Below are 23,203 nucleotides of genomic sequence, written 5' to 3'. Positions count from 1 at the left end.
TTCTCCCTCCCTTTCTCTTCCTTCTCTCTCCCCCAACCTGGCTTAGTTTCCGAAGGTCAGTGACATCTTTGGAATCAGATGCTGACAGTAACAACTGGAGGACTAGGTCACATTCTGATGAGCTGTTACAGTCAATGGGATCCTCTCCCTCCATGGATTCATTTATAATGGAAGGTGAGAAGAGTACTACTTTCTAGTCATTGATATCTCTATTAGCATTTGGGGAAAAAAAGAAAAAAATAAGATTTCCTGCTTTGTTTTATGAAATCAGGTAGTATCAGAATTGTATTACATATTTTCTGGTACTTCAGATTGGATAGTCTATCTTCCTGAGAAATTAGTGATCCCTTATTTAAATTCTATTTCATAAAACTTGTGAGTATGTTGTGTTGCAGTAAAAAAGAATGGAAAATTTGACACATAGTAGCATCATATGTGGCTTAGTGAGAATTATATTTATAAAGTTTATAAGATTCATATTCTAAGAAATACTATGTCAAGAATGTTATGTACTAGTGAAAATTATGGAATTCATTGTATATTGATGATCATTTTTGTGTATTTTATTGACATCAAAATGGGAAAAAAGGACAATTCCCTGTCTAGGATCCCATTCAAAATTAATTAATATTTGTATATCTGAGCTTTTCACTGATTTAGTTATATATAGAATCCAGATTTTCATATTACAGTTGTAAATGTATTTTAAAATAGAGAGACAAATGACATTTTGGCTTGATGGCTGGCCTTTACATCAGCAAGAGCTCCATTCAGATCTTTATTCTGACACATACTGATGTGATGATGACACATAGATATATGGGCAAATCACTTTACCTCTCAATACCCTGGATTATCCTCTAAGACTAAGTAACAGAGTAGTTACTGACCTGTAGATGGAGAGTGTTTCCATATTAGTGATTCTTTCAGAGATAAAATCACAGGTCTGGATCACCTTTACCCCTTCCCCCAAAAATGAAAAAACAAGATACTTTTTCAAGCTCAAATCTAATGAACTTTTCAGCACTTTTTATGAAACTGACCTAAAGCTTCATAGCCACCAAGTATTTACTTAAGTTCAAAAGTTCCTTTCTGAATACAAGTGGAATGAAATAGTTCTGTGAAGAGCCCAAGGGGATATCATAGTTACAGTAAGGGAGGAATCCTGGGATTTGAGGGGCAATCAAAACTTTATACCTAAATTAAACTGATCCCAACTGGCTACTGTTCTCTCAGGAGATTTCTTATGTTCTCTCTGCCTTAAATGAATAAGTATTCATCCTGAATAAGTAAAAGTAGTTGAAATGAAAGAAGTTTTTAAAAAATCCCATCACACTCTAAGGCCTTAATAAATAGAAATCATTCATAATCATTGCTACCAACCACAAACACAACTGAATTACTTTTTGTATGTCCTGGATAAACTATTGGTTGGGTGGATTGATGAGTAACTATTTTTTTTCCTTTATTGGAATTATTATGCTATGGTCTCTGGCTTAGATTTCTGAACTCCATGAGTATTGGTTTAGACATGGGGAAGAAGGGAGCACTGAAGTCTGAAGCACTGAATGGGGGTAGAATGTACTCTGAAAAAGCCTGGCCCAGACAATCTGATAATAACAATAAGCAATATATTAGCTAATATTTATATAACATTTTAAGATATCTATAGTGCTTTATATATGTATATTCAATTAATTAATATAAATATACATATATATTAATTAATTGAATCCTCACAGAACCCTGTGAAGTAGGTGGTATCATTATCCCTGTTTTACAGATATACAAATTGAGGCACAAAAGCATTAGATGACTTGTTCAGGATCACACAATTAGTGAATGTCTAATGTAGGATTAAAATTCAGGTCTTTCTGATTCCATATCCTTTGCTTTGTCTACTATGTCACCTATCTGCTATGTAGCTAGAAGTTGTTCTCTGCTTAGAGAATTTTGATGGGTTCTGAGATCCACCCTCTTTTTTATATATATTATAACTCCCTTTGACTCACTTGTGGAAAGATCCAATTCAGGTGGCTCTCAAATGGGGTCTAGCAACTTGGTTTCAGAGTATTATCTGGATTGATAAAGAGATGACCATGAGAGGCCCTCCCTTTGAATGTACATTTCCCTCAGTGCCTACCATGACCTTCTTCATCTTCCTATCTAGTCTTCAAAATTCAACTCAAGGCTATGTCCTAGTTTACTTGCTAGTAGCCTCTTGGATCTATCAACAAGCATTTATGAAGTATCTAATATATTTTAAATACTGTGCCAGGCACGGGAGAAACAAAGATGAAAATTAATATGATCTTTGCTCTCAAGATCTAGCTTTCTTCTCATAAATCCATGTTTGCTGATTGTCTTGTGAATTCATCATCATGAGAGAATGGGGAATTGTTCAGTGGAGCCCCGATCTCTTTGTTGAATTTCCTGATCAACTAGATGGCATTGGCAGAGTATGAAATTTATCTGGTCTGCCTCACATTATATCATGGGTGATTTTGTATTGGTTATTTTGAGTTCTTTATACACCCCTCCACTACATTTTAAGTTTGATAACACAGGACTGTGTTTTAATGTGAGTACTCTGTGGACAGTGGGTGCTCAATATTTGTTTGTTGAATTTCACAGATCCTGGTAATGCAAATGAAATTAGTATCTGGTGGCAAATAAAATAAACATCACAATTCTTATCTATTAATTTTGGAGAGATGTATTTTAAATTAAGAGTTTAGTTTGGGAGAGGGGCTAAAGTACTATACTTATCCTATGTCTGAGGGAATATGCAAATGAAGGAGAATGATAACAGGGCAAAAGTCAGAAACACATTGGATCAATCACCAAGAATTTATGAAACTCACTTAGGTAAAGAGTTTAGTGGATTGTAAACTTAACATGTGTCATTAATATGATTTTTGTAGCCCAAAATAGAAAATACATAAATTCATAAAATCATAGTTTAGAGGTAAGATTTAGAGGTAAGAGGAAACTTATGGATCTTCTAGTTCAACCCTTTTATTTTGAGTATGTAACTATGATCACACAGCTCAAGTGTTAGCCATGGATTTTGACACCAGATTTTATCAGTTTCAAATCCAGCATTGTATCCACTCAGCCATATTTACTCTTAACTTAGTTTTCTTTCAAAGAAAAGTAACATTTGGAATTATGAGATTAGCTTGCTTTGATCAAATTACAGTTTTGGTATGATGTTCACTTCTGGCATCATATTTAAAGAAGAACATGAATAAACTGGAGCATGTCCATGAGAAAATAGTGAAGATGGTGAGGAGTCTTGATGTCATAGTCTTAACAGATTATTCTAAGAATCTGGGGACATTTAGCCAAAAAGAGAGAAGATAATTTCAGCCTTCAAACATTTGAAGGGTTGTCACACGGAAGAAGAAATTATACAAATATACATACATATGCCTATATATACACATATATTCTTTATTTTTCTTTCTCTTTAGTCCCAAAGAGTAGAAGTGGAACCAGTGAAAATTGTATGGAGGCAACTTTTAGGTTACTATAAGAAGCAACATTCTTAATAAGTAAAACTGTCCAAACATGGAGAGGATTGCTTTGGTAGGTTGTGAGCTTCCCATTTTTAGAAGTCTTCTAATATAGATTGAATGACTACTTATTGGAAAGGAAAACTGTTCTTCAGAGATTGGATTAGATGACCACTAGGATCTTTTCCATTTTTAAGATGGTCTTATTATGTTTCTTTATATTTTATATTTGAGACTTCTCTCAATTCTATAGGCCGTTGTCCCTTTCAACTTGACAGAGAAGTGTGGGAATGTTTCAAGTGCAATATAATCTCTAGACAAATTCAAATATTGCTTTTCTTGTAGTATTTTTGTAAGAGTTGTCAGAGTGATAGAAAAATCCATTAATGCATGTGACAATGAATACCTGTCTGCTGCTTAGTGGGCATGTTGATGACTAGCAAGACAATGAATAAAAACCAGACAAGGACAAAATTCAGTATTTAAATAAATAGTGGAAAATAGTAGGGAAGAGAGAAATTATGTTTTCAAAATACTCAAGGGCTTTGCAAACACTGAGGAGCATAAAAAGGATTTTAAAATATGTGTATTTCAGAATACAATACCAATGTACCAATATCAATGCATCAATTCCAATCAATATCAACATTTCAATACCAAATTTCTCTTGCTTTTGAAGCCCTTCCCATGGTTAATACTCTCTTTGTATGTTGCAATATGTAGGTTTCCATCTTAAATCATTTGATTAAATCATTTGCATTTCCTAAGAAGGCTGGCTCTGGTTCATTGACTGATAGGAAGAAATAGCTGCAGCTGCAAGTGTATGAAGGGCTGTCCTTGTTACAGTACCATCAGGCTGGGTTTGGAGATGTTCCTGATGGGTTTCTGTCTGTTCCAGAAGTTGTTGATTTGTCTCTGTGGAGTGATCTCAGCTCAGATGCACAGGAGCTTGAAGCGGAATCTTGGAGTCTTGCAGTAGAACCAGCATTTTGCAGCAAGCAGGAAAAAGATGTCATCAAAAGACAGGATGTCATTTTTGGTGAGTCCTGTTGGGTATGTATGGTAGATGAGAACTAACTACTGCTGTTCAAGGCCAGGTAAAAATGTAGTAGGTACCTATCTTTCCAGGCACCTGAAAATTCACTTTTGTGGGTCATATCTCATTTTGTTGTTATTTCAATCAATTTTATGATTCCATTTGGAGTTTTCTCAGTAAAGATACTGAAGTAGTTTACCATTTCCTTCTGTAACTTATTTTGCAGACAAGGAAACTGAGACAAATAGGATTCAGTGACTTGCCCAGAGTAACACTAATAAGTGTCTGAGGTCATATTTGAACTCAGGAAGATGAGTCTTCCTGACTCCAGGCCCAGGTGTTCTGTGTACTATGGCACTACCTAGTGGCTCTCACATCACTACTTTACACCTCACTTCAGAATAATTATAGAGAAGGCCAGTCTTGAGAAAGGACAAGTTTGACATGTAGAATATTTTACAGAAATTCAGTTAGATTCTTCAGTTTGTTTAATTAGGATAACCTCCAGATAACAGAATATTGTCAAGCAGAGTCCTTTAATCACTCTATTAGTTTCTAATAAGTGCATGATTTGTCTCTTTGCAAATCCATGCTGAATATTTTTTCACTTATGTATCTTTTAGTATTTTCCTTATATTGTGTCCTTCAAGTCATTAGTTTTTATAATTAGTCTTTTTCATAGTGTTATGACAAACTTCCCTATGATCTATGATACATTGTCATAAATACCCAATCAGTGCAAATAAATGCATTTTACTTGAAGTTAGGATGCTAACAAAGGATGCTTTTAGGATTGTCTCATCTTCATAAGTGACACTATGGAATTTTTGTACAAAACTGAGTTTCTACTAAGCTTATATCAGATTGACACAGCTTATAGAATGAAATAACCAATGTTCAGGAATTTGTGCTTTTGACCCCTCCATTTATTTTGAATTATTATCTATTCTCTCTCATGGAATTTTTTTTTTTCCTGGAGGAAATGGAGTTTCAGTGGAAAACAAAGCTTACAGCATAAAGAACAGGTCTGGTAGGGGCAGATAGGAAGGATATGCAGTGGTCTCTTAGTTTAAAAAAATGATTTATTACTCAGACACTGGCTTCTGATAGTTACAGGTTTATTCAATTGTGGCATAATGGATTCTGACATAATAAATTCAATATAACCTTATTCTCTTTTAATTCTGGAAGATTATAATAAAGCAGGGGGGGGGTTTGGCTTTAAATTAAATGCTGTATCAATGTTTATTTCCATTATGGAAGCAAGCCCCCAGTGTTTTGTTGACATCATAATCTTTTTTTGGAATGATTAGGGAATGTGGCACTAGAACAGCTCGACACAAATATTAAGCAAACATTTCTGACTAAGATGCTCTTTTGTTACAGAGTTGATGCAAACTGAAATGCATCACATCCAGACCCTGCTCATCATGTCTGAAATATTTAGAAAAGGAATGAAGGAAGAACTCCAGCTTGACCATAGCACCGTGGATAAAATATTTCCCTGTTTAGATGAGTTACTAGAGATTCATAGGCATTTCTTCTATAGTATGAAGGAGAGGAGGCAGGAATCCTGTGAAGGCAGTGACAGAAATTTTATCATCAATCGAATTGGAGATATCCTGGTGCAGCAGGTAAAAGTACTTTGAATGTCTGTGTGGGTAACAAATTTAGCCATTTTTAGGTCTTTAGTGATTTTTAGAGTATTTGTCCCTGTGAAAATCTTGAATAAGTGAATAGAGTTTAGGCATCTTTCCTTATTGCTTGTTTGGAAGACTGATGCTCAAATGCTTTGTCAGTCCATTCTCTGAGAGTGTTCTCTGGAAAAATGCCTTAGTTTTCTTACTCTGTCCCCAATATTATCCTTACAATAAGTAACATATGTGACCAAAACTCTCTATAACACTTGACAGAGATATTACAAAAGTGATTGCTGTTCAAAAAGGTAATTAGGTAATGGAGATAAGAACATTATAAAATTCTAGATGTGAGAGAGACCTTAGTAGATATTCTATTCAACCCTTCACTTTATAGATGAAGAAATTTAGAACTTGTTAGTGCAGGAATTCAGTCATATTCATATTATAATTTTTGCTAAAGGACTATGTTTAAACTCTTTTAATAAAGCCAGTAGGTCCAGATTTGTACAAATAAGAACTCTACTCCATTATTTGAATTCATACTATTAGAATTTATAGTTGTATGTAAAGTATAGTAATTGATTGTAGTTCAATGGGAAAAGGCTGTGTGAGCTTAAATAATGCAATCATTTCAGGGGACTCATTATTCACATTAATCAGGACTTAGCTGCAAAGGAATTGACTGAATTGCTTTCCTCTTTTATTCAAAGTTAGCATCATTTTCTGGGTCACTTGATCTTCTAGTATGTATGCTGTAACATTCACTATAAATATAAACTGATATACCACTCTGAAGATAATTGTAATTTAGATTTCAGAATCCACTATGGAGGATTGTTCTGGAGTTAGAGTAGTTGCTATTCAGTCATTTCAATTGTATTTGACTCTTTGTGATGGCCATTTGGCTTTTTTAGCAAACATACTTCTGTGATTTCCACTGGCTTCCAGAGAAACTGGCATATTATCCAAGATATATCATCTCAACTGCATTTGTAGATGAAACCAGTAGTATAGCAATTAGATATAGAATGGAACACATCTGCTTATATTTTTATTGTAATCTATTTCCATTTCATAAAATACTGGAAATCCTGCTACATTTGGCACTCTACCATTTCAGTAGTGGATATTTGAGGAAATAACAAGGGAACCTAAGAGCTTAAAACCTAATCAAAATATAACAATAATATTTTGTTGTTGAATTGTTTTTCAGTCGTGTTCAAATCTGCATGATTCAGTATTGGATTTTTTTGGGAAAAGATTCTAGAATAGCTTTTTCCTTATCTAGCACATTTTATAGATAATGAAGCTGAGGCAAACAGGATTAAGTAACTTGCCCAGTGTCATGCATCTAGTAGGTATCTGAGGCTGGATTTGAATTTATGAGGATGAGTCTTTCTGACTTCAGACCTAGCATTCCATCTACAGACCTAGCATACCATCATCATCCATGGTACTATAACAATAATAAGGGTAAAGATAATAATAGCTAGCATTTATAGAATGCTTTAAAGTTTGCAAAGGAGTTTACAAAAATTATCTCATTTGAGTCTCTCAACAATCCTAGGAATTCACTGCAATTTTTATCACCTTTTACAGATGAGGAGATTGAAACATTCAGAGATTGAATGACTTTCTCAGAGTCACATAGCTAATAAGTATGGGAGACTGGTTGTGAACTCTCATCTTGCTGACCTCAGGCACAGGGCTCTATCTGCTCTGTAGGTAATAATTTTAAAAGCACTTAGCAAAAAATTTTCAAGATGTCTCAAAGAAGAAAAATTTTCAAAGATTACAAGTGGTGCTTTTGTAAAAAAAAAAAAGCAACCAGAAAGACAATTCCTTACCTACATTTTGGATGATTTGTATATTTGCAATTTATGTTATTCTTTTCTCGAGAAGAAAACAAACAGGCTTTTTTTCCTGAATCAATTGCCCAGGGTGACACAGCTAGGAAGTGTTAAGTGTCAGACCAGATTTGAACTCAGGTCCTCCTGACTTCGGGGCTGGTGCTCAATGCACTGCACCACCTAGCTGTCCGCAGACAAGTTTTTGAAGCTTATATTCTATATTAGATCATTTCTTTATCGTTATAGATCAACAGAGCCAAAGGGAATATATGCGTTTTATTACTTATTTATATATTTGCTTATGTAGAAATTACTCTATTACTTATGTCTCTAATTGTATCTGTCATTCTCTGGAATAATTCTGCCTACCTTGCTGAGTTGTTATGAAGAAGAAGTGCAATGAAAGTTGTCAACTGTAGATACTTTGTAACTGTGAAATACCATTTGTTATTTAATCAAATGTAAAAATAATAATTGTTGCTAGAATTTTAACATATACATTGTTTTCTTTGAGGAGAGCTTTCAGGTCTGCATTTTGTCCTACCTAGTTAAATGCTATCTACATCTACATACATATAATTTTGAATAATAATAAGTTAACATAGATGTAATATATAATATATGTTGATTTTACAGATAAAATAAATGGTTAACATCCTCTAGATGTCACATAAAATAAATTATTGAGAATGTTTAAAGTACAAATAGAGGCAATAAAGTATAGTGTACAAAATGATGAATTTGTAGATAGAGCATGTGAATTCAAATCCCAGCTTTGATAGTTGGCACCTGTGTGATTTTGGTCAAATCACTAAATTTCTGTGGGTTTCAGCTTCATCATCTATAGAATAATGGGATTATACTGAATAACCTCTAAATTTCCTTGCAGTTCTAAGATTCTCTGATCTTATGACCAGGAAAAGATTGTGAATAGGTCACATATTAACAATGAAAAGCAATAGATAGACTAATTTGTACTGGTACCTTTCAGGTATAAAGGAAGAAAAGCCTTCAGGATTTTGGGTAAATCCCTAAGGAAGATTTTTGGAAAAGTATGGATAGGAATCATGCAGAATGAGAACATATATTAAGAGATTTTTCTGTTATCATGTAAGGAATACTTATATCAGTGAAATAATAGGTTTATCAAATAGTCAAAGTATTTTGTATTGCAATAGATTTTATGTGAAATCATCACATCATTTTGCTTTCCAAAGTTTGTTCTCAGATTTCTTTATTCCAATTTCCAAGTGAAATAGTTTGAGAACTATGGAGAAGTTTGTTTCTGTAATTTCCATTATTATATTATTATTTCTTTTCTTTGTCTTTAAATTTAAATTAAATTCTTATTATAATGTTCCTTTTTTTCTTCATTTTTAAAATCTGATTTCAGAAGTGGTTAGGGATGGGGTTAAGGACTAGACTTGTGATTCATTGGTATAGGGAGTTTCCAGGGGAGGAAGTTTCTATTATCCATGCAAGTCAGGAATTTTTGGAGAGAAATTTGGACCTTATTGAGTACCCTAGATTACTCTGTGGTTCAGTAACTTGCCTATACAAGTTGTATCAGAGATAGGTCCTAAACTGTGGCATTCCTGGCTTCAAGGCTTATTCTACTGGTTCCACCTTGCCATGTGTCTAGGTTTTGAAAATTAACCAGATTTGTAAGCCATCATTTAATTGATGATTCCATTAGTTTTCAGAAGAAAATGCAAATACAATGAAGAAAATATATGGAGAATTTTGTAGCCATCATAAAGAAGCCGTCAGTCTCTTCAAAGAGTTGCAGCAGAACAAAAAGTTTCAGAATTTCATCAAAGTGAGTATCTTACAATCCTGATATGTCAAGATGAATTATTATGTGGTAATAATGAATTATTATCCCAGTTTCTGGGACTATGGTTTGTGTATATTTCCTCCGGGATCTCTCCAGTTCCTACTTCCTGTGATATTTTTAGGGAAATGAGAAGGAAATAGGTTTGTGACAAAGATGAAGGAAGTGGGGATAATGTTTTAGTATTGGATTTTGTCCTTCCAATTTCCTTTTCTTCTTTGGTGTGTATTTGTAAAATTACTTATTTTCCCAACCCTTGGGTACGTTTGTAATTCTAGCTGTTCCATCTGCCTGCAGTCACAAACAGTAGAACGTATTCTCAGAAAGATCAAGAAGTGTATGGGACTGGGTAATGGCAACATTTTACTATTAGAGAAGGGCAGCTAACCTTGACTATTTTCCTGCTCCCTTTATAGACTATATTTAGAATAGTAGTCTCCAAAGCAAGTAGATTTTCTCCCTCAACCTTTTCCCTTCCTCTTTGATTCATTTAAAGATTGAGCAGTGTGGCCCAATGGAAAGAACACTGAATTAGGAGTCAGAGAGCCTGGGTGGGTGCCTAACCTTACTTTTATGACTTTATACAAATCATTAACCATTCTTAGCTTCAGTTTCATTATTTGTAATATAATCAAGTTAGACTAGATAACCTTTAAGATTTCTTTCAGTTCTAATATATTATCTTCTGATGGTATGAAGAGCATCCTGAGGTTTTTAAAGGAAAAACCTTCCTTTAGAAGAGGTGAAGTATAAATATTCAGTACATGCACAGCTAAAAATGCAATAATCTTAGAGGGAGTCCTGCCTCTAATTTCTCATTTTTCTTTAATTAAAGTTGATTCGGATGTTAGAGCTGAATCAAAAGCTACAGGAAATAAGATTCAGTGAAACACGAAATGTAAATTTCATTTTTGTTTTTCTTATCTTTTTAAAGCTCTTTTCGATCCTTTAAAATTGCTAATCACCTGCAGGTTCCAGCTCAAAGAAATGATTACATGAAATTATTCTGAGCCAAATGAAGAACTAACCATAAAAATTATTCTTGGTTATCCACCATGGCTTTTAGGCATTTGTATTTTTGTTACTTGAATTAGAAATATAGTGAGCTAAATTAAAACCTCCAAAATTTCCAGTGAATAAATTAATAAAAGACGTTTATTAAATACCTCTTGCTAGTCAGTCATTTTCAGTTTTTTTTCTGACTCCTTCTGACTCCATTTTGAATTTCCTTGGCAAAGATACTGAAGTCATTTTTTATTTTCTTTTCCTGGTCATTTTACAAATGAGGAAACTGAGGCAAACAGAGTTAAATGACGTGCCCAGAGTCACACAGCTAGTTAATGTCTGAGGCCCGATTTGAATTCAGGAAGATAAATCTTCCTAACTCCAGCATAGGCACTCTACCCACTATGCCACCTAGTTGCACATTAACTGTGTTCTGTACTAAGTAGTGGAGTCAAGTAAAAAATGAGACAATTCCCTGAAAATCTTGTATTCTAATACATATTCTATTCTACATATATGTATTCTAATACATAATTACATATGTAGTAAAATAATAGACAGGGAATGGAGCCACAGTCTGGGATATCAGGAGAATAATGTTAGAGAATTATATGAATGCACTCTTTAAAATTTGAGTTAATACCTATGATTCAAAGATTTTTTATCTTGGTTATAGTAGATTTCTTGTATTATTAATCTCAAAATTTAGAGATTAATAAAAAATGGTTTGTGCTTTACATAAACTTATGTATATTTTCAGGTACGTAATAGTAACCTTTTGGCTCGACGGCGTGGAATTCCTGAGTGTATTCTATTGGTCACTCAGCGCATCACAAAATACCCAGTTTTAGTAGAAAGAATACTACAGTACTCCAAGGGTAAGTGGCAAGTTCGGGGAGCAAATGTTTGTCCTCCTTATTCACATCCTCTGAAATTTTATTACATTTTGAAAGCATGTAAATTCCTGCTGTCTCTGGTTTACAAAGTCATTCACAAAGTATAGAGCATAAAAGCCTGCACATTTGGATTTAGTATGGCAAGTATTGGGGGATTAACATGCTGAGCCAACATTCCAGACACCCCCAATTTGACCACATCAGCCTTTTTCCCCCGAGTCCAGTACCTCATTTCTACTGACCTTGATTTTTCCTTACCAAGTTTACTCTTGCATCTGGTTTGCCTTAATCCTCCTCTTTCCTCTGCCCCAGCCCACTCTCCATTTATTAAACCATTCTGTTCCTTCCACTGTTGCCAAAATTCACCTCTCCCACATGATGAAATGTGGGTAGAGAGCTGTTGTTATGAAGGGCAGCTTCTGACAAAGTAGTTCATGGAATCATGTATATGAGTAAAATGCTTAAATTTCTACTTAAGATTAGCTGTTTCATTCTTGGGGCACTTTATTCTTTGGCACAGATGATAATCCTTCCACATCTTAGGATATCTTTATGGGTTTCTTTGGATGAAAAAAGACTTCTCAAAACAAAACAAAACTATACTTAACAACTTATCATCTAGTGGTCAGAACTCTGATATAGGTTGGGATCACTTGGCTGGTTGGTTCTTAGACAAGTCCATTGCTAGACTTTTAATTGAATAGACCTTTTCAGCCTAGCTAAGAATGGCTAGAATTTGTGATCAGATGCTCTCAGATCATGTTCATGCTCTATGATGGAGTAGAAAAATACATGTCTTTGGTTGAAGTTTAAGTGATTTTCCTTTCCTTTTGGATACCTATATTTGTATTCTTAGTGTTTAGCACAGTACTTGATGCATGGTAAGAGTTTAAAAATACATATTGCCTTGTTTCTTGTCTTCCCTTGGTTTCTATAACACCTACTTAAAAGTATCAGGCTCCTTGAATGGGTTTACATCAACAAGTACAGGTTTTGCATGATTTCACATTTATAACTGATATCATATTGCTTGCCTTTTCAATGGATGAGAGAATGGCTCGAGGAAGGGAGAAAATTTAGAACTAAAATTTTTTAAAAGGTCAAAAAATAATATTTTTAAAAGAAAGGGAAAAAAATGAAGCATTTACGAAACATTATATGCCAGACACAGGGCTAAGTGCTGGGATACAAAGACAAAAATATAGTTCAGCAAGGAAAGGAAAAGCATTCAAAGAGTTTTCATTCTAAGTTCCACCTCCATCATTGACTACCTATGTGACCTTGGGCAAGATACTTCATCTCTCTGGTCTTGAGTTTCCTCATCTTACAAATGAAAGCGTTGGCATTAAGATGACCTTTAAGGCCTCTTCCAGCTGAGTACCTTTGAGCCTAGATTAGTAAATCCAACTCAAATGCACCATGGAGCCTTGCCTGAAAGAATCCCCTTTTTCACTTCAAGCATTCTATTACCCTTAGCTTCCCACAGTACTTTACAATTCCCTAATATACTTATATAGTGCCATGTTACGAGTTCCATGAAATCCTGGACCATATACTTTTTGTCCCTCCCCCAATTTCTGGCACAGTTCTTCATATAATGGGTATTTAATGAATGTTTATTGAGTGCATAATGCTACTTTTGATATCATGAGGAATGATAATAAACATTGATGCTATGAGAACACATACAAGTAAAAGAACCTTAAGGGGAGAGAAGATGCTGCATATGCTCAGAACTCTTACCTTGACAGTAGTAGGTTTTCATGAGCCCCAGAACCTTAATCTTTTCAGTTTTCCATGGTCTATTTTGCTTTTTTTCAATAACATACAAGTAACATGAACAATAATGTGCTTTATCCCACACTTTAAGATTTTCATAGTAGGTGATACTAATATCTTCTCCTGAAGAAAGGATTCTCTTAGCTGGCAGGAGAAATAGTGACAATGGTAAGGTAGATTTAAATTAGAGAGAGGGAAGATTAGTTCATATTGAGGAACAGGGATTAATAGTAGGAGCTTAGAGGGAAGGAAATAAAAAGAAATAAGATCAAAAAAGTTACTATGATTTCAAATTGTGAATTGTCTTGAACCATTTTAAAGTCGACTAAATAACTAAGGGGAAGTTACTGAGGATATCAATGAATTAGAATCTTGGGCAGCATTCCATTTGAGTCTACTCAGCAAATATTTATTCAGGGCCTGCTGTGTTTAAGGCATGATCCTGGTGCTAGGGAATATATGGGAAAAAACTACAAATAATCCCTTCTTTTGAGCAATTTACAGTGTGTGTGGTGGAATGAAAAGCAAACAGATCAATGTTGGGTTAAGATAGTAAAAAGAAAAGATCTGCCTGCCTATTCCAGCAGAATGATATCTGGAAGAAGCAACTCCTTTATTTACAAAGGATAGCACAGGTAGGGTGCCAGGCCTGGAATCAGGAAGACTCATCTATCAAAACATAAGTCTGACTTTGGACATTTATTAGTTGTGTGACTCTGGGCAAATCACCTTAATGTGGTTTGCCTCAGTTTCCCCATCTGTAAAATGAGCTGGAGAAGGAAATAGCACTCTAATATTTTTGCCAAGAAAAACCCTTATAGGGTCACAAGGAGTTAGACATGACTGATATGACTGAACAACAAGATGGGTCACACAAAAACAGTTCATAATTCATGAATCAGAAGTTAAAGCTCTAATAATACCTCACAGGACTCATGGGAGGGAAATATTTCTTAAGCAATAAAATATTCTATAAATGTGACTCATTATTATTAGGAATAATAAAAGAAGATGACCAGGGGTGGGCTTAATATGTACTACCTTTTGTTGAGGTTAAAGGACAGATGTGTTAATGCTGAGAATTAAAAATGGACAAGATCTGGAAAGGTAGAAGGTGTTTGAAGGACTAGATCCAATCTCCCATTTTATTAATCAATTGTCTATTTCTGATCTTCAGAGTATAAACTTCAAAATCTTCACTGGCATCTCTATTTTTACAATATTATGTATTTTTGTAGTATATATACTTTATAATGTTTTTATGATTTTAAAATTTTATTTAAGTTAACAATGGCGATCTTTCAAAATCATATTTTAAAGTTCTTATGATTCAATTTGGGACCCAAAGATATTAATTAACAGGAGATTTTTTATGAATTTGCCATATTCTTTGTGGTAACATAACTATCAGATAATATTTTAACTAGCTTAAAAATACTGGAGAACAATGTTTTTCCTTAGACAGAGCTGATTAATTTTAAAATGTCTATTTTTGACTTTATACAGAAGGGACTGAAGAACACAAAGACTTGTGCAAAGCTCTTTGCTTAATTAAGGACATGATTGCTGCAGTGGATTTAAAAGTCAATGAGTATGAGAAAAAGCAAAAATGGCTGGAGATCCTGAATAAAATAGAAAACAAAACTTATACAAAGCTTAAAAATGGCCACGTTTTCAGGAAGCAAGCTCTGATAAGTAAAGAAAGGACTTTGTTATATGATGGTCTAGTTTATTGGAAGACTGCCACAGGCCGATTCAAAGGTAAAATGTCTCTGCACACCAATCCGTTGAACATCTCTTAGACTTATTAATTTAACAGAAGGATGAATTTTTAAATGAAAAAATGTGACCTGTTCATACACCTGGTATAATTTTAAATGTACTTGTATGAAAGCTCAAGTTATGAGCTCAGTCAGATGTCACCAGTGGGAGATCTTTGAATGGTGGTTTGTTTTCCCAAGTGATAACTTTAAGCTTCCAAAACAAAATCACATTTTATAAATTTGTAAGTATTTGAGAAACTTAAACAGAAGCAGGACTCTGCATTGATGGGACAAGTACTTTTATATATGAATTTTCACATCTTGTAGATGTTGAAATAAATGTGTGGTAGGAATTAGAGTTACAAAAATCTGGTTAATTGTTACCAGAGGAGTATTTTTTGTTTAGCAAAGTGTTCTCTTGTAAATTTTCTCATAAATTACGTAATTTTTATATAAACCATCACTCAAATTTGCTTTAAAAAAAAACAAAACTTGTGCTAATGATGTATATCCCTGAAATGCTTAGCTGGGAAACAGAAAACAAAGGAACAGGCTTTACCTTAGTTGATGACTATTAGGAATGTGAAACTCATAATCTAAAAATGCAGAAGCTATCTATCAATATTTTAAATTTAATATTTAATATTAGGTTTATTTTTGTTGAGACAAAAAATCATCATATTTCAGCATAGCACCAGTATTTGTTGCTTTTTACAAACATAGTATTTTTTGAAAAATTAATACTTTTTTGTACTAGTTAATATTTTAATGTGTTTTTTTCTTCTAAGTAGAAAAATGCCTAATGGGAGCCACCTTTAAAGTCACCTAATTATAATTTATTGTAAGCTCATAATAAAGCTTAGTTAGAAAGCATTTTTTAAGTTTTAAAACTTCAGAATTTTACTACACAAAGAAAATTAATTGTGCTATATTCTTTATTAAATTCCATCAATGTTTTTCTTTACAGATATCCTTGCTCTGCTTCTAACTGATGTGCTACTCTTTTTACAAGAAAAAGATCAGAAATACATCTTTGCAGCAGTTGTGAGTATATAAACCTCTGTCATAAAAAGCATATTCTAATTGCCTTTTTACATGTTTCTTAAAAACCTGATATCTTGGGGGTCTGGTCAAATTCAGCAAATTTTTAGATCTCTCTTTTGAATGAGGTACAGTGCTAAGATTTAGGGAGACCAGGATGAAAAAAATGGCATCGTAACTACAAAATCAATAAATCCTATACAAAGTAAGCTTTAATAAATTTTTATTGATTGGATGAATGTTTGTTGATCCACATTAATAAAGGGAGTTTCTTCACTGAAACTTCCCTTTCCTAATAAAATCACTGGTCCAGACCAAGACATAATAATGGAATTTTTTTTTTTAATAATAAATTTTATTTTATTTAATAATAACTTCGCATTGACAGAATCCATGCCAGGATAATTTCTACACGACATTATCCCTTGCAATCACTTATGTTTCGTTTTTTCCCCTCCCTCCCTCCTCCCCCCCCCCAGTATGGCAAGCAGTCCTATATATGCTAAACATGTTGCAGTATATCCTAGATACAATACATATTTGCAGAACCAAACAGTTCTCTTGTTGCACAGGGAGAATTGGATTCAGAAGGTAAAAATAACTCGGGAAGAAAATCAAAAATGCAAATAGTTCACATTCATTTCCCAGTATTCCTTCTTTGGGTGTAGCTGTTTCTGTCCATCATTTATCCAATGAAACTCAGTTAAGTCTCTTTGTCAGAGAAATCCACTTCCATCAGAATACATCCTCATACAATATCGTTGTCGAAGTGTATAATGATCTCCTGGTTCTGCTCATCTCACTTAGCATCAGTCCATGTAGGTCTCTCCAAGCCTCTCTGTATTCATCCTGCTGGTCATTCCTTACAGAGCAATAATATTCCATAACATTCATATACCACAATTTACCCAGCCATTCTCCAATTGATGGGCATCCATTCATTTTCCAGTTTCTAGCCACTACAAACAGGGCTGCTACAAACATTTTGGCACATACAGGTCCCCTTCCCTTTTTTAGTATCTCTTTGGGGTATAAGCCCAATAGAAACACTGCTGGATCAAAGGGTATGCACAGTTTGATAACTTTTTGGGCATAATTCCAGATCGCTCTCCAGAATGGCTGGATTCGTTCACAACTCCACCAACAATGCATCAATGTCCCCGTTTTCCCGCATCCCCTCCAACATTCATCATTGTTTTTTCCTGTCATCTTAGCCAATCTGACAGGAGTGTAGTGATATCTCAGAGTTGTCTTAATTTGCATTTCTCTGATCAATAATGATTTGGAACACTCTTTCATATGAGTGGTAATAGTTTCAATTTCTTCATCTGAAAATTGTCTGTTCATATCCTTTGACCATTTATCAATTGGAGAATGGCTTGATTTTTTATAAATTTGAGTCAGTTCTCTATATATTTTGGAAATGAGGCCTTTATCAGAACCTTTAATTGTAAAGATGTTTTCCCAGTTTGTTACTTCCCTACTAATCTTGTTTGCATTCGTTCTGTTTGTACAAAGGCTTTTTAATTTGATATAATCAAAATTTTCTATTTTGTGATTGGTAATGGTCTCTAGTTCATCTTTGGTCACAAATTTCTTTCTCCTCCACAAGTCTGAGAGATAAACTATCCTATGTTCCTCTAATTTATTTATAATCTCGTTCTTTATGCCTAGGTCATGGACCCATTTTGATCTTATCTTGGTATGTGGTGTTAAGTGTGGGTCCTTGCCTAATTTCTGCCATACTAATTTCCAGTTATCCCAGCAGTTTTTATCAAATAATGAAATCTTATCCCAAAATTTAGAATCTTTGGGTTTGTCAAACACTAGATTGCTATAGTTGACTATTCTGTCTTGTGAACCTAACCTTTTCCACTGATCAACTAATCTATTTCTAAGCCAATACCAGATGGTTTTGGTGACTGCTGCTTTATAATATAATTTTAGATCAGGTACAGCTAGACCACCTTCATTTGATTTTTTTTTCATTAATTCCCTTGAGATTCTCGACTTTTTATTGTTCCATATGAATTTTGTTGTTATTTTTTCTAAATCATTAAAATATTTTCTTGGAAGTCTGATTGGTATAGCACTAAATAAATAGATTAGTTTAGGGAGTATTGTCATCTTTATTATATTTGCTCGGCCTATCCAAGAGCACTTAATATTTTTCCAATTATTTAAGTCTGACTTTATTTGTGTGAAAACTTTTTTGTAATTTTGCTCATATATTTCCTGACTTTCCTTTGGTAGGTAGATTCCCAAATATTTTATGCTATCAACAGTTATTTTGAATGGAATTTCTCTTTGTATCTCTTGCTCTTGGATTTTGTTGGTGGTGTATAAGAATGCTGAGGATTTATGGGGATTTATTTTGTATCCTGCTACTTTGCTAAAATTATGAATTATTTCTAATAGCTTTTTAGTAGAATCTCTGGGGTTTTCTAGGTATACCATCATATCATCTGCAAAGAGTGATAGTTTGGTTTCCTCATTGCCTACTCTAATTCCTTTAATCTCTTTCTCGACTCTTATTGCAGAGGCCAGTGTTTCTAATACAATATTGAATAATAATGGTGATAGTGGGCAACCTTGCTTCACTCCAGATCTTACCGGGAAAGGTTCCAGTTTTTCCCCATTGCATATGATGCTTACTGAAGGTTTAAAATATATGCTCCTAACTATTTTAAGGAAAAGTCCTTTTATTCCTATGCTCTCAAGTGTTTTTATTAGGAATGGCTGTTGGATTTTATCAAATGCTTTTTCTGCATCTATTGAAATGATCATATGGTTTTTGTTTGGTTGGTTGTTGATATAGTCAATTATGTTAATAGTTTTCCTAATATTGAACCAGCCCTGCATTCCTGGTATAAATCCTACTTGGTCATAGTGTATTATCCTGGGGATGATTTTCTGTAATCTTTTTGCTAATATTTTATTTAAGATTTTAGCATCAATATTCATTAGGGAGATTGGTCTATAATTTTCTTTCTCTGTTTTCAGCCTACCTGGTTTAGGTATCAGTACCATATCTGTGTCATAAAAGGAGTTTGGTAGGACTCCTTCAATCCCTACTTCTTCAAATAGTTTATTTAGCATTGGAGTTAATTGATCTTTAAATGTTTGATAGAATTCAGATGTAAATCCATCTGGTCCTGGGGTTTTTTTTCTTAGGGAGTTGATTGATAGTTTGTTCTATTTCTTTTTCTGAGATAGGAGTGTTTAGGATATTTACTTCTTCCTCTGTTAGTTTAGGTAAGCTATATTTTTGGAGGTATTCTTCTATTTCATTTAAGTTGTCGAATTTATTGGCGTAAAGTTGGGCAAAGTAACTCCTAATTATTGCTCTAATTTCCTCTTCGTTAGTGGTGAGTTCTCCCTTTTCATTTTTAAGACTAACAATTTGATTTTCCTCTTTCCTTTTTTTAATCAGATTTACTAAGGGTTTGTCTATTTTGTTGGTTTTTTCATAGAACCAACTCTTAGTTTTATTAATCAATTCAATAGTTTTTTTACTTTCAATTTTATTGATCTCTCCTTTTATTTTTTGAATTTCAAGTTTAGTGTTTGATTGGGGGTTTTTAATTTGTTCCTTTTCTAGCATTTTTAGTTGCAAGCCCAATTCATTGACCTTCTCTTTCTCTATTTTATACAAATAGGCCTCTAGAGATATGAGATTTCCCCTTATTACCGCTTTGGCTGCATCCCATACATTTTGGTATGATGTCTCATTATTATCATTTTCTTGGATGAAGTTATTAATTATGTCTATAATTTGCTGTTTCACCCAATCATTCTTTAGTATGAGATTATTTAGTTTCCAATTATTTTTTGGTCTACTTTCCTGTGGCTTTTTATTGAATGTAATTTTCAATGCATCATGGTCTGAAAAGGATGCATTCACTATTTCTGCCTTACTGCATTTGAGTTTGAGGTTTTTATGTCCTAATATATGATCAATTTTTGTATAAGTTCCATGAACTGCTGAAAAGAAGGTGTACTCCTTTCTGTCCCCATTACATTTTCTCCAGAGATCTATCATATCTAATTTTTCTAGTATTCTATTTATCTCTTTGACTTCTTTCTTATTTATTTTGTGGTTTGATTTATCTAATTCTGAGAGTGCAAGGTTGAGATCTCCCACTATTATAGTTTTACTGTCTATTTCTTCTTGCAGCTCTCTTAATTTCTCTTTTAGGAATTTAGATGCTACACTACTTGGTGCATATATATTTAATATAGATACTTCTTCATTATTCATTCTACCCTTTAGCAAGATATAGTGCCCTTCCTTATCTCTTTTGATTAGATCAATTTTTGCTTTAGCTTGATCTGAGATCAGGATGGCTACCCCTGCTTTTTTGGCTTCACCTGAAGCATAGTAGATTTTGCTCCAACCTTTTACCTTTAACCTGCATGTATCACCCCGCTTCAGGTGTGTTTCCTGTATACAACATATTGTAGGATTCTGGCTTTTAATCCATTCTGCTAACCGCTTCCTCTTTATAGAGGAGTTTACCCCGTTCACATTTATGGTTAAAATGACCAATTCTGTATTACTTGCCATCTTGTTAACCCCGGTTTATGCTTTTCTCCCTTCTTACTCCCTTACCCCCTCCCTTACCCCCCTTCCCAGCATTAAGCTTGTGAGCTCCCCTTGCTTCTCACAGCCCTCCCTTTTTCAGTATCCCTCCCCCCCCTTAGAGTTCCCCCCCCAACTTGCCCCTTTCCCTCCCAGTTACCGTATTCCCTTCCACTTAGCTTATTCCTTCCTTTTTCACTTTTCCCTTCTCACTTTTCAATGAGGTGGGAGAAGTTTCACCATAGATTGAATATGTCTAAAATTCTTCTCTTAATGCCAATTCTGAAAGCAGTAAAATACTCACTATTTTCATTCCTCTCCATTCTTTCTCTCAGATATACTAGGTTTTCTTTGCCTCTTCATGAAATGTAGTACCCCCACTTTCCCTTTTTTCTAGTACAATGTCCTTTCCACAACTAGTTTCTAGAACAAGGTATACATGTATTCTTTATACATCTTTACAGCCGAAATATAGTTCCCAAGATTAATCTTTACCTTTTTAGATTTCTCTTGAGTTCTGTGCTTGTAGATCAAATTTTTTGTTAAGTTCTGGCTTTTTCATCAGAAATAGATGAAATTCGCTTATTTCGTTGAATGTCCATCTTCTTCCCTGGAAAAAGATGTTCAATCTCGCTGGGTAAGTTATTTTTGGTTGCATACCAAGTTCCTTAGCCTTTCGGAATATCATATTCCAGGCCCTTCGATCCTTTAATGTGGATGCTGCCAGATCCTGGGTGATCCTTATTGTGGCTCCTTGATACTTGAATTGGGTTTTTCTAGCCGCTTGCAGTATTTTTTCCTTTGCCTGAGGGTTCTGGCATTTGGCCACTATATTCCTTGGTGTTTTGATTTTAGGATCCCTTTCAGTAGGGGATCGATGAATTCTTTCAATGTCTATTTTACCTTCTGTTTCTATGACTTCTGGGCAGTTCTCTTTGATAATTTCCTGGAAGATAGTGTCCAGGCTTTTTTTTTCATCATACTTTTCTGGAAGTCCGATGATTCTCAGGTTGTCTCTCCTGGATCTGTTTTCCAGGTCTGTTGTCTTCCCCAGAAGGTATTTCACATCCTTTTCCATTGTTTGATTTTTTTGGATTTGCTTGACTGATTCTTCTTGTCTCCTCGAGTCATTCAATTCCAATTGTTCGACCCTGATTTTCAGTGAGGTATTTTCTTCACTCACTTTTTTAAGATCTTTTTCTAATTGTCCAATTGAGTTCTTTTGTTCTGTGGAATTTTTTTCCATTTTGCCAATTTTGTTTTTTAGAGAGCTGTTTTCTGTTTCCAGTTCACTAATCCTATTTTTCAAGGATTTGGTTTCTTTATCCACTCTCTCTTTAACTGACTTCTCCAGGCTCTTTTGCCAAGCCTGCCTCTCCTTTTGCAGAGCCTCCCTCTCCTTTTCCCATTTTTCTTCTAGCTCCCTTGTGAGAGCCTTTTTAATTTCCTCCATGAGATTCATCTGTGCTGAGGGACATAAGGTCTCCTCCTTCGGGGATTCACCTGGGGACTGTTTGTTTTTAGTCTCCTCAGGGTTTGGAGTCTGCTCTTTATCTGTATAAAAGCTGTCCAGGGTTAAATTCTTTTTCAGTTTCTTGCTCATTCTGTCTATTTATCAAAGACAAACTATCAAAGAAACAGAAGGAAAAAAACCCCTTGAATGGAGGCTGCTTTCTTTGGGGGAGGGGCAGGGTATTCGTGAGGCACGGGTCCTACTGTGCTATGGCGCCTGCGCGCTGAGATCCGAGCGCTCTGAGATCCGAGCGGGCTGAGACACTGTGGGGGAGGGGTGGCCAGGTCCCGAGAGACTCCAGCTGTTTGGGATTGTATTCTTCACCCCCGGTGTTTTTAGCTTCTCTGCTGGGCTGCTGACTTGCTCCTATAGCAAAGCTCTCACCGCAGAGACGGCTGCGATCGCGTCCTACCCCCTCTCCGCTCTACCCGGTTCTGAGCTGCTATCTGTGCTCTGGTTGCAGCTGCTGCCCGCAGACTGCTTCCAAATACCGTCCCCGCCCTCGCGCAAAAACAGACCTTTCTTGACGAGTCTCAAGGATGGTTTCTCTTGGTATGTAATTGTATGGTTTTTTTTCAGTCGAGCATTAATTCAGAGGCATGAAATGAAATGAATAGTGAGAGAAAAACACGGAGATTACACAGAAGTGTATTTCCTCTCCGCCATCTTGGCCGGAAGTCCCATAATAATGGAATCTTAGCAAAGGTTTTTATTTAAAGCAAAAAATGTGGTTATCACCAAATTTT

The 23,203-nt window shown here is 34.7% G+C and overlaps 1 protein-coding gene across 2 annotated transcripts in view; it reads left to right on the top strand.

The window, feature by feature from the left end:
* The window catches only part of ARHGEF28 (Rho guanine nucleotide exchange factor 28), a 165,131-nt gene that overhangs the window by 59,403 nt on the left and 82,525 nt on the right, over nucleotides 1–23,203 (top strand). For both annotated transcript variants that reach the window (XM_051992267.1, XM_051992259.1), the window contains exons 12-18: nucleotides 47–174; nucleotides 4,417–4,557; nucleotides 5,941–6,188; nucleotides 9,741–9,863; nucleotides 11,644–11,761; nucleotides 15,065–15,319; nucleotides 16,289–16,365. In XM_051992267.1, coding sequence (XP_051848227.1) covers nucleotides 47–174; nucleotides 4,417–4,557; nucleotides 5,941–6,188; nucleotides 9,741–9,863; nucleotides 11,644–11,761; nucleotides 15,065–15,319; nucleotides 16,289–16,365 — 1,090 coding nt within the window. The remainder of the gene's footprint in view (nucleotides 1–46; nucleotides 175–4,416; nucleotides 4,558–5,940; nucleotides 6,189–9,740; nucleotides 9,864–11,643; nucleotides 11,762–15,064; nucleotides 15,320–16,288; nucleotides 16,366–23,203) is intronic.

Source organism: Antechinus flavipes, chromosome 1 (assembly GCF_016432865.1).
Source record: "Antechinus flavipes isolate AdamAnt ecotype Samford, QLD, Australia chromosome 1, AdamAnt_v2, whole genome shotgun sequence".
Classification (NCBI taxonomy): domain Eukaryota; kingdom Metazoa; phylum Chordata; class Mammalia; order Dasyuromorphia; family Dasyuridae; genus Antechinus; species Antechinus flavipes.
The sequence above is the reverse complement of the archived record's forward strand: the minus strand, read 5'-3'. Positions and strand labels throughout refer to the sequence as shown.